The 11,421-nt window shown below is 48.2% G+C and overlaps 1 protein-coding gene across 2 annotated transcripts; it reads left to right on the top strand.

Moving 5' to 3' along the window:
* The first annotated feature begins 686 nt into the window (after window positions 1-686).
* LOC100832055 (probable protein phosphatase 2C 16) lies at window positions 687-7,532 on the top strand. 2 transcript variants are annotated; one of them, XM_024460521.1, is made up of 11 exons: window positions 687-1,434; window positions 3,099-3,237; window positions 3,346-3,415; window positions 4,027-4,132; window positions 4,304-4,412; window positions 4,853-4,963; window positions 5,085-5,262; window positions 5,354-5,430; window positions 5,515-5,567; window positions 6,398-6,452; window positions 6,866-7,532. In XM_024460521.1, the coding sequence occupies exons 2-11, from the start codon at window positions 3,115-3,117 to the stop codon at window positions 7,211-7,213; spliced, it is 1,230 nt and encodes a 409-aa protein (XP_024316289.1). In that variant the 5' UTR covers window positions 687-1,434; window positions 3,099-3,114; the 3' UTR covers window positions 7,214-7,532. The 2 variants fall into 2 exon arrangements, with proteins under 2 accessions (XP_024316289.1, XP_024316290.1); XM_024460522.1 differs by lacking the exon at window positions 6,398-6,452 and having other exon boundaries at window positions 688-1,434; window positions 6,866-7,053.
* The last annotated feature ends 3,889 nt before the right edge of the window (window positions 7,533-11,421 follow it).

Raw genomic sequence — 11,421 nt, 5'->3', positions numbered from 1 at the left:
CCCAACAATGAGTATACCTTTTTTTTTTTGAGAAGGCAATAATCACAAGTTTTTTCAGGAGAAAATGGATCTTTTATTCAACTCACAGAATACGGGATGTAGATAATATCATGAACATCTAAAAAAACAGACTTGTTGATCACGAGACAAAGACAACGGTGAGGCAGTATTGGACAGTTTGAATGAAGCTGCAGCAAAAAACCTAGAGAGTGAAAGGTGTGAGTCACGGTTGACGAAATAGAGAGCGTGGGCCGGTAGTTAGGAACCAGGGAGAGCCTGAGAGAACGCCAAAGCGGTTCACGAACGCGTTTAGTGCGTGTAAAATGGGTGATGTCAGCCTTTTCTTAGCAATGCCACATAAAATAAAATCTGACGTGGAAGAGAAAGAAATTAAAAAAAGCACGAGCCTTCTCTTAATTAAAAGATAATATCTTCATAATAAGGATAAGGCAAATTCCCCGTTGTACTAGATTTCACCTTTTATTAACATTTATTTATTTTTATTCATCTAACCGTTAATTGTAAGATAAGACAATAAGAGATGACCTATTGTACGATAATGTTTTTTTTAAATGACGTGAAATACGTAAGAAAAGGCTGCCTTATCAACCATTGTACATGACCGTAGACTAGACTGGAACTGCAACGGAAGCACGAGACCATCACGGCCCAATTCTCCGTTGGACTCACCACACGAGAGCAGTCAGGCAGTCACCAGACTCACCACACGGGCCGCACCATCTGGTTTAGTCCTGGATAAAAAAAGAACAGAAAATGGTGCGAGTTCGTCTTCTCCAGTTCTCCGGTGCCGGTACCCCGTACGCATCGTGGCTACTCGGGGCCGGGGGAGTTCCGTGGCCGAGTCGGTGCGCTGGGACTCAGAGGAGGGAGGTCGCCGGAGGAGAAATCTTCACGGGAGGGAGCCACAGGGGGCGCTGGAGCCGACAGCAAGCGCGGGATTCGTGGAGTCCAGCTCATCTCGCCTCCGCCGCCCGCGATTCGCAGTGGATTCGCCATTGGGGGCCGGGCGCCGCCGACCAATGCGGCTGCCGCGAAGAAACCGTCTCCCGCGGTGGCGTGAGGCGTACCACGGCGGAACTGCGCGGCGGCGGCGGCGGCAAGCGGGAGAGGACACGTCACGCGTGGGGATATGCTGCGCATCAGGGCCGTACTTGTGGACCCCTCCGCATCGGACGGCCAGTGTCATTCCCTGAAACCCAGGGGCACGATTCGCACAATGGGCGCGCTCAGGACCGTCGGATCTGCCACGTCAGGCGCTGATAGAGATCCGACGGCACGGGACGCGCCGGTGGCAAGGGAAACGAGAGCTTCCGCCTGCCAGGCAAGGCAAGCTGTTTATTTGCGGCTGCACTGCATGCAAACTCTGCACTACCGCAACCGCTTTTGATTCTCCCCCGGAGCAGCGGAGGAAAGGTGACGTGATCCCTCTTCTCCCCTCCCGCTCCCCGTCTCCTCTCCTCTCTTCGTTTCCTTCGCTCCCAACCAAAACGCCGTGAGATTCATCCTCTTCTTCTTCTTCTTCTTCCTGTCTTGCCTCTCATCATCCATGCTTTGCTGCATCCGTGCGTGTGCTGTTGTTTGTCGTTGGTGATGCGGCGCTGTTTCTGTTCTCGATTCTTCTCGCTGCTGATCGAGCAGAGCACGGTGTGTTAATATGCTTGAACCGGGGACCATTTTGCGGGGTTGTTTTGATCGCTCTTCGATCCCTGTCTCGTGTTCGTGCTTTTTGCGTCGGTTTCTGCTGCTGCTCCTGCTGTTTTTGCTCGTGCATTCGGTGGTGGTTTCCTTGGAGGAGGATCGACGAGGAGGTTAACGGGTAGTCGAGCACTGAGACTCCGTGGTGATCTCTGTTCCCTCTTCGATTCCTGCCTCGCGTGTTGTTGCTTTCGTTCCCGTTGCTGCTGTTCAATTTTTCGATTTCGCTGCAGTTCGTGATCTCTGTTCGTATGACCCTGTCCTCTTCTCAGATAAGAATGATCTTGATCTTGTCATCGGTTTTTGTTGGCGCATCTTACTGTTGTTCAGGATATGTGCATGTCAACTCGACGATATTTCATTCTCTGCTGGTTTCGCTTCTCTGAATGGCATGTTCTTCTACTTTATTTCCTGTTTTGGTTTGGTGCCCAGAAATGGCAATTTCTGCATGTGTGCATGTTCCCGGCCCTCTCCACGACGTGTGGATTTGCACCATATGTTCCTTCATACTTCTTGTTGCCGATTTTCATGCGAATTTGCGAGCTGTTCGTCCCTGCTGATGAGTGCACATTAATGTGCCTTGCTAATTAATGCTCTTAATCCATCTCCGTGTCTCGTGCCTTTTCATCCTTTTCATACAGAAGGGTTTCCATTTTTTCGTTTTTTTAGATGAACTCCATTTATTCGTCAATGTTTGGCTTCTTCTTCCCGACCGACTACATTCCCGTACTGTTCATCAAGTAGTTTGTTACTGGCAAAAGTATGTGTAGCGCATCGTCGAAATTAAATAGGAATTGAGTTCTTCTTCCTTAGTGCTAATTAAGTTGCTTTGTTGTTTAAATTGAGTGGTCGTCCTTACAAAATGAGATCGTGCATTTTTGCTTATATTGCCCATTTTAGCTGTTTGCTTCTCATGTATTCTCCTAGTGGAGTTTGATGCAATGATCCGAGTTTATGAAGCTTGTATGTATTTCATTCAAATTAAAACGTTAATTCGATTTTGGTTTGATTTTTTGTGTAAGATCTTTGGTGCTAAGCCTGTGTTCCAATTAATTGTTCACCTGAAAAAATGCATTCTCATCATATTATATAAGCATCTAAGCATCCCATAATGCACCCAGAGACCCTAATCCAAGCATGAGCCTTACACCCTGCTATTGAAATGCTCCAAGTTCTGCAAATAGTGTCATATCTATGCCTGCCTTTCTGAAGCGTAGTTCTAGTAGTCTACATGCAGTTACAGGATGGAGCTATTTAACTCTGTTTTTAAGTTTTCTGCTATATGGCAATCTGTAATGCAGTGTCAGTACACTCAGTTACCTCTTCTCCTAGATATCGTTCTTTATATGTCAACCTTTTGTATTCATATTAAAATCTTTCAGGAAAGCAAACCCTGCTATGGGTCAATCTCGGTCTCGGAGCCTGCCAGTAACATCTAAGCTTAGTGTCAGACAAGAGAATGACAGAATCAAGTATGCTGTGTCATCTATGCAAGGATGGCGTCCGTACATGGAAGATGCTGTAAGTAATGTTGCAGTGATTAATGAGACGTTCTACAAAACGATATGTTCGACTTGCAAGCAATTGCGCTGAATTTTCTAGGCTTGATTTTTCCCTTATTGTTTTTAGCATGCAGCTATCCTAGATCTTCATGATTCCAAGTCCACATCATTCTTTGCTGTTTATGATGGCCATGCAGGTTTGATCTTCATTCTGATGTTGTTACAACAAATTTAAACCTTTCAGCTAAGTGCATAACTGGCCACTTCAGGCTTTGATTAAAATATCTTAGAATTCATAGTTCTCTAGAAAATACATATCATGTATGTGTATGTATTACCTTATTAATCATATGCTTTGAGCAGTTACTATTTTTCTTCCAAAAATAAATAAATACTAGTTATGCACTAAATCAGCGACACTTATTATGGATCGGAGGGAGTACTATTTATGTCGTAATTTTCAGCTGCAATTCTATGAACAATTCTTTAATGTTGCCACAATTCAACATATATGATCAACTTAAGTGATCGATGGGCTGTACTGAGATACTGGAGAGGAAATACGAATTGTGCAAAAAATTAATTCGTGAGGGGTGTATATTAGCACTATGTTGAGTATGATTTCTTTCCAGTAATACCTATTGAAGGGATGTTCAGCTAGTGCCTAGTGGTCTTCATCACATTCTTTTTTTCGAGCAACCTTCATCACAATCTTTTGAAATATAAACTCATGTGCACATTTTATTGATTCCACCTTCTTGTTCTGATATATGAGATTGCCAGACTGAACTATCTATTTTCTGTTCAGGCGCTAATGTAGCATTGTATTGTGCGAGCCAATTTCATATTGAGCTTATGCACCATGAAGATTACCACAACAATCTGGCTCATGCAGTGGAGAGGACCTTTTTCAGGTTATCTTGCCGATAACTAAATTGTGCACTCTAAATCTTAGGCTACTTAACTTCTTTTATTTTTTTTAGTAGTGAAAGGTGAATGGGCCAATGTTACACCCATTTTCATAGCTGTACTTTGTTCTCTTAAATATGATATCTGTAACAATTGGTCCCGCTTAATTTTTATAGAATTGACGAGCAGTTGCAACAATTGGATGGGTGGAGGGAGGCATTTAAGCCCCCTCTTGTTAAGGCCTTCAATTTGCTTAACTGTCTGAAGCCTCCTGCTTGTGATAAGGTTGGTTCCCCTGAAGTGTGATTATTCTTCTTTAGGATTAAGCTTTCCAAGAAGTTAATCAAGATCGTAGCTCTTGCATAATATGCATACTATTTATTTTCTGTAAAAATGAACACGAGGAGCTCGATTAGAGTGTGAATTATGTAACACCTTGACCCAATTAGTTTTTATGTTGAGTGTCTGATTTACTGTGTTGGAGGTCAAATGCTCCTTTTCCCATTGCACCTTGGTTGTTATAATACTACTGAAATTAAGGTATCACGTGAGAAATAACTATCTTCAGGTGCTCGAATTCATCATTTGATTCTTACAATCGTTTGCTTCTTTTATCGAAAGGCACACAGAAAAAGGTTTTTCTCCTTGTGTCTCTAGCTGCTTGTTTCTTGATAGCTTTTCTTCCATAAGATTTATGTAATTCAGTTTGGAAATTTTCTTTTCAGGGAACCCCTGATACGGAAGGAAGCACAGCCTGCGTGGTTCTCATTAGAGGAAACCAGATCATTGTTGGGAATGTTGGTAATTCTCGTTGCGTGCTCTCAAGGGATGGTCAGGTATAGTGACTGTTTTCTTGTCAAATATCTGGCTGGATGTTGCCTAATTGTCCTGCTCTTTTGTCATAAAAAATGCACTCAAGTGGTGACTAAATTCCTTCTTATTTATATTTATCCACAGGCGATTGATTTATCGACCGACCACAAACCAACCCTGGCGGCTGAACGTGAGAGAATTGTAAAGGCAGGAGGAAAAATTAGCAGGAGTAAGTTACCTAAGATGTTGCTTGGAGTAATAGTTGGAACGCGATTGGGAGTCCATCGTGTTAATGGAATCTTAGCCGTGTCCAGATCTATTGGTATAGTCTTATCTGATTTCCTTTTGGTTGGTTGCATACTTGCATACGTTCTATCTCATTGTTCTTGACATTTTGCCTACTTACATTTCAGGGTCTTTTCAGTTAAAGAGGAACAAAGATTTGACTCCTGAAGAACAAATGGTGACATGTAGTCCTGACATTATGACTGTAAGTTTCTAATTTAGTTGTGTTGGTGGAATATAAGCGTTTTTACACGGGTGTGTTTTGATGGAAATTTCCCTTTTTGGCTAGGTGGACATTACTGATGATACCGAGTTTCTTGTTATAGCAAGCGACGGCCTCTGGTATTTCCTCTGCTAAAAATGAAGAACTGGTTTCCTTGTACTAAAACCACGCTCTATATCATTGTACTTTTAAGTAGAAAATTTCATCCAGAATGAATCTACTAAAAAAGGGCAATTATGTTGCATGCTTATTTAGTCTTAGGACAGTAGAACTTGTCCAGATCGGTCTTTACATTATGGTTCAGTAAAGTCGATGTGGTCTGGACTGGTATATTCTAAGTCCAAGCTACTTCATCGCCTGTGTAGTTCATTTTGGTATGGTTTCTTGTACTAGGATGTCAAGTTTGTAGTTCAAAGTTACTGAAAAGAGGAGCATGTGCCAGTGCTTACATTAGCTAGTGCTTCATGGAGTTCAGATAATTGTTTGACTGAAAACTGTAGGAGAGGCTCCAACAGTGTATATGTATTGATAAAATAAGTAGTTACAACTTACAAGGTATATGCAACCTTGGCTCCACCATTGAATCTAGGTGTTCAGATAATTACTAAAAGACATTAAAATTCTATGGTTTCATATCTGTTTACATGGCTGATTGAATGGTAGCCTCATATGTTTGATTCATCTTGAAAGAGCCTGTTTACTAAATTGTCACTCCATGAGAATTAACACAGATAGGGATTGTATTAATTTGTGGAACAATATATATTTTGCCTGTAGTAATCTGCTCAGCTGGGCCTGGGAGCATATGCTAAAACTAATAACAGAATAAACTCAACTTGCCACAATGTGCAGCCCACTAGTACCCATCGAGTCTTATTTTTTATACTTTTATAAATTAATTCATATTACTATACTTCAACTACACGCCTCTGTTCTTCCCTGCCTTCAGGGATTACGTTTCAAGTCAGGGTGCGGTTGATTTTGTACACAAGCAGTTGAATTCCGTGAGTTTTTTCACTCATTCTTTCTCTTCTTGTGATGAGAGTTCTACATTCAAAGTAATACTCGACCGGATGAAGAAATTTTTATGTGACGGAGGATTGTAGAATATATCTGCTCTAACTGTATTAACATTCAGTACTCTGCTGGGCTATTTGACAGTTGATTAATACTCCCTCCGTTCCATAATTCTTATCTCAACTTTGCCTAAAAATGGATGTATCTATTTCTAAAAAAACGTCTAGATACATGTAATATTTCGACAAGAATTATGGAACGGAGGAAGTACCCAAAAGCCTTCGTTTGAAGAGCATATAAGAAATAGCATGTGTTTGAATTTTATGCATCTGTACATAGAATTGTTATTCATGTTGCCTTGACAATTTGACATGGTATATATATGCTGTGATAAATGCAGGGGATTAGAGATCTGCGTTTCATTTGTGAGTTACTTATTGATATTTGCATGAGGACGCAAGACAACATGACCATGATACTGGTTCAGTTCAAGCACGCCCCCAGGGTTCCTCCTCCAGCCAGCGACGTCCACGTGGTTCCTCCTCCAGCCGGCAACGTCCCCGTGGTCGACCCCGCTTTCATTCCCAGCAGTAGCACCAATCCCATCCCAGCAATTAGTGCCGGCGGCGCAGGCGCTAAAGCCAGGGCTGACACCTGCGTGACAGAGATTACGGAGGTCAAGGAAGAAGAGGATAAGGGGTCCAGTGGCGGCGCCACAGAGGAAGAATCCCTTCTGCCTTTGTCTTGACCCGAGAGGGCTTTGAGTTTTGATCGACAAGAGAGAGCTCCTGGGTTGGATGATAATACCATGCCTACAAAGTTACAATGTAGGATGATAATACCATGCTTACAAACGAGTAGTTCCACTTACTTTCGTAGAGCTTCCCTGGGAACGTGTTTACCTTAGGAGATTTTGCCACCTGGAGTAGGATTTACTCACGCATGCACTTTGTTTTCTTGTCTTGATCTTGGATCTTGGAGACTTTAATCCTGCAGTGTTTCTGTGGATGCTCTCACTGCCTTCAGAATTCCTCCATGGAACTATGCATTGAGCTTCAATTAATTCTTGTGTCTGATCTCGAATCTTGGAGGTGCTTAATCTTGAGGAGGTAAATATGCTCACCATCTTTTCGATTTTCTTCAGTCTGCAGTACTATTGCTCTGTCCCTCCATGCCTGGCGTGCATTTGTGTGATGGAGTAACGCCACGCCTGTCGCTGCACCGGTTTGTTGCATGTATAGCACTAGATATGGCCTTGAGTTGAATTCGTTAGCTCCAGGTGCAGTCAAAATAGCCAGTGTGTAGGTTGTTGGCCAGGACTTAAACCTGCCGAGGCACTGCCGAGGGATCCTGGCCGCAGCGAGAAACTCGTAGCGCATGCGATATGGGTGAGCTTTTGGAGTATCTTTTCTGTTTTCAGTTAGCAAATAAAACAGCCACGTAGCGTGAGTTCTGTTCACGTCGTGGATTCTATCTAGCGTAGACTTTGCTTATCGTTGCATGTAGTTCGCAGGGTGTTAGCGGCGTGGGATGGCACGTCCAGTAGGCGACGCATTACTGCCGGTTTTGTAGCTAATCGTGAACCAGTTCTGTTGAGATGCAACGGCTGGTATAAATAAAGGAGAAAGAAGAAACGTAGCAAGTCGTACGCTGCGCAAAATTACTGAGTCCCTTGACTACTTCGTGTGTGAGTGAGAGAGCTCCTGGCGAGATTTCTAACAGTGCTATCAGAGCCACAAACGTGAGATCGCTGGAGAGGAGAGATGGCCGGGAGCAAGGCAGCTAGCCAGCGCCCGTCCGGCCAGTCCGGATCGCCGTCCCGCACGCCGCCGCGGCAACGCCCACAGCCACGAGACGCCAGCCGTGGGCGGAGCAGGACGAGAAGGGGCGCCAACGAGGTGGTCGTCCACGAGCGGGTGATCCGGGAGTCTGGACACGGCGGCAGATCAGTGGTCTACCCCGAGCTCACCACCACCAACTACTTCCAGTGGGCTGCGCACATGCAGATCATCCTGCGCGCCCAAGGTCTCTGGGAGGCCATGCTCGCTGTGGACATGGTGTCGGACCGCGACGACATGTCGGCTCTGGCAGCGCTGCTCCGGGCCGTGCCGCCGGAGATGAAGCCCGTCCTGGTGGCAAAGGAGTCAGCACACGAGGCATGGGAGGCCGTCAAGGTGATGAGGATGGGCTCAAACCGAGTGGGCGAAGCGACGGCACAACGCCTGCGCACTGAGTTCGAGAAGATGACATTCCACGATGGGGAGACGCTCGACTCCTTCGGCATGCGCATCACCACCCTCGTCTACAACCTGCGGTCCCTCGGCGACGAGATGGAGGAAGGGCGCGTCGTCCACAAGATCCTACGCGTCGTGCCGGGCAGGTATGCCAATATGGTCTGCTCGATCGAGACGCTGCTGGACCTGGACGAGCTCTCCGTGAAGGAGCTGTTCGGGCGGCTGCGGTCATCAGACGAGCGCCACTCCGGCGACGGGGGAGGCGCGTCCGGCAGCCAGCTGCTTCTCACGGAGGAGGAGTGGCGTGCGCGCGGGAAGTACAAGGACGCCGAGCAAGGCTCCGGGTCCAGCAGCAACAAGGGCAAGCGCCACGGCAAGCAGCGGCCGCGGGCGCACGACAGCGACACCGCGAAGCACGTGATGGTGAGCGCGACATGTCGCAGGTTAAATGTTACAACTGTAACAAATATGCAGGCCACATCTCAAGGGACTGCAAGGAGGGCGAACGCAAAGGGCAGCGTGCAAACCTGGCCAAGGTGGACGACGATGAGCCGGCACTGATGCTGGCGCGTGGATGCACTCTGAGTGACGACGATGCACCCACGCTACTCATGGCCACCACGGCGGAGACGCCGGAACTTGCGGCGCGCGTCAACGTGCAGACGACGCTGGCGGTGCGTGACTCCGAGCGTGTGTCGTTCGTTGAGGAACGTGTCTTTCTCACGAAGGAGACGCTCTGCGACGACTCGTGGTACCTGGACACGGGGGCCAGCAACCACATGACAGGCCATGTGTCTGTCTTCGCCGAGCTAAACACGGCGGTCACCGGCACGGTGAAGTTCGGGGATGGATCGGTCGTCGAGATCAAAGGACGGGGGACGATCTTGTTCTCCTGTCGAAGCGGGGAGCACCGGGCACTCACGGATCTGTACTTCATCCCCAAGCTGCGAAGCAACATCGTGAGTCTTGGCCAGCTCGACGAGAATGGCTGCCAAACGCTCATCGAAAACGGCATGCTGCGACTCCGGGATCGTCGCCGTCAACTACTCGCCAAGGTGCCGCGAGCCAAGAACCGCCTGTACGTGATCAAGCTGGGCGTGTCCCAGCCGGTCTGCCTCTCGGCGCGCCATGACGAAGACGCCTGGAGGTGGCATGCTTCGGCCACCTCAACTTCGACGTCCTGCGCAAGCTGCACCGACAGGAGATGGTGCGCGGGCTACCGTTCGTGGACCACATCGATCAGGTCTGCGACGGCTGCCTCGTCGGCAAGCAACGACGCTCGTCGTTCCCACAGCAGGCCAAGAGACGTGCCACGGGCCTGCTGGACTTGGTGCATGGGGATCTTTGTGGCCCCATCACGCCGGCGACACCAGCCGGGCGGCGCTATTTCCTACTGCTTGTTGATGACCAGAGCAGGTATATGTGGCTGCAGCTCCTCACGACGAAGGATGAAGCTGCTGCCGCCATCGTCCGTTTCCGCGCCGGAGTGGAAGTGGAGACCGGGCGCAAGCTGCGAATGCTGCGCACCGATCGCGGCGGGGAGTTTACCGTGGCCACGTTCGCCACGTACTGCGCCGACGAAGGCATTGGCCGCCAGCTCACGGCGGCCTACTCCCCGCAGCAAAACGGCGTCGTGGAACGCCGGAACCAGACGATCGTCGCCACGGCAAGGAGCTTGATGAAGGCCAAGAGCGTCCCTGCTCGGTTCTGGGGGGAGGCTGTCACCACAGCTGTCTACCTCCTGAACAGATCGCCGACGAAATCAGTAGAGGGCAAAACCCCGTTTGAGGTATGGCACGGTTATAAGCCAGATGTTAGCTATTTGCGTGTGTTTGGTGGCATGCTCGCTGGGACTGGGACAACTCCGGCAATGCCCAGGCTCCGGCCAACTTCGTCGTCGACCACTACGTCCACACGGTGCGCGTCGTCCACGAGCCACGGCCTACGGCGACAGAACCTGCGGCGGCAGGAGCTACCGCGGCAGAAAATGCTTCACCAACACCTGCCGCAACGCCTGCCGCGGCAGAAAATCAGCGTGCCGCGTCTGCCACGTCTGCCACGCCGGCAGCATCTGTGGCGCCACCAACGCACACGGTGGTCACGAGGGCGCAAGCGGGCGTCTTCAAGCCGAACCGCAGATACGACGACGACTACGTTATGATCCTCGACGTCGACAACGAGATGCCTAATGATGTGTGTCTTGCAGCTGTTGAGGAGCCTGAAACAGTGGCCGATGCACTTGATGAAAGCTGCTGGAAACAGGCCATGATGGATGAGTTGGATTCGATCCAAAGCAATGGCACGTGGGAGTTTGCTGATCTCCCGAAGGGGCACAAGGCAATAGGCCTGAAGTGAGTGTTCAAGGTGAAGAAGAACCCAACCGGCAATGTGGTGAAGCACAAAGCCCGCCTTGTAGCGAAGGGCTATGCTCAATGGCAGGGCATTGACTATGATGAAGTCTTTGCGCCTGTGGCACGAATGGAGACAGTGAGGCTCCTCTTGGCGATGGCAGCTCACCATGGTTGGCAGGTGCATCACATGGACGTCAAGTCAGCGTTCTTGAACGGTGAACTCATGGAGGAGGTGTATGTACACCAGCCACCTGGTTTTGTTGATGATGAGCGTCAAGGAAAAGTGCTGAAGCTGGTCAAGGCACTCTATGGATTGTGCCAGGCACCGAGGGCATGGAACTCAAAGTTGGACACGACGCTGCTGTCACTTG

The sequence above is a fragment of the Brachypodium distachyon genome, chromosome 3 (assembly GCF_000005505.3).
Source record: "Brachypodium distachyon strain Bd21 chromosome 3, Brachypodium_distachyon_v3.0, whole genome shotgun sequence".
NCBI classification, from domain to species: Eukaryota; Viridiplantae; Streptophyta; class Magnoliopsida; order Poales; family Poaceae; genus Brachypodium; species Brachypodium distachyon.
This window is presented reverse-complemented; position numbering and strand designations above follow the sequence as displayed.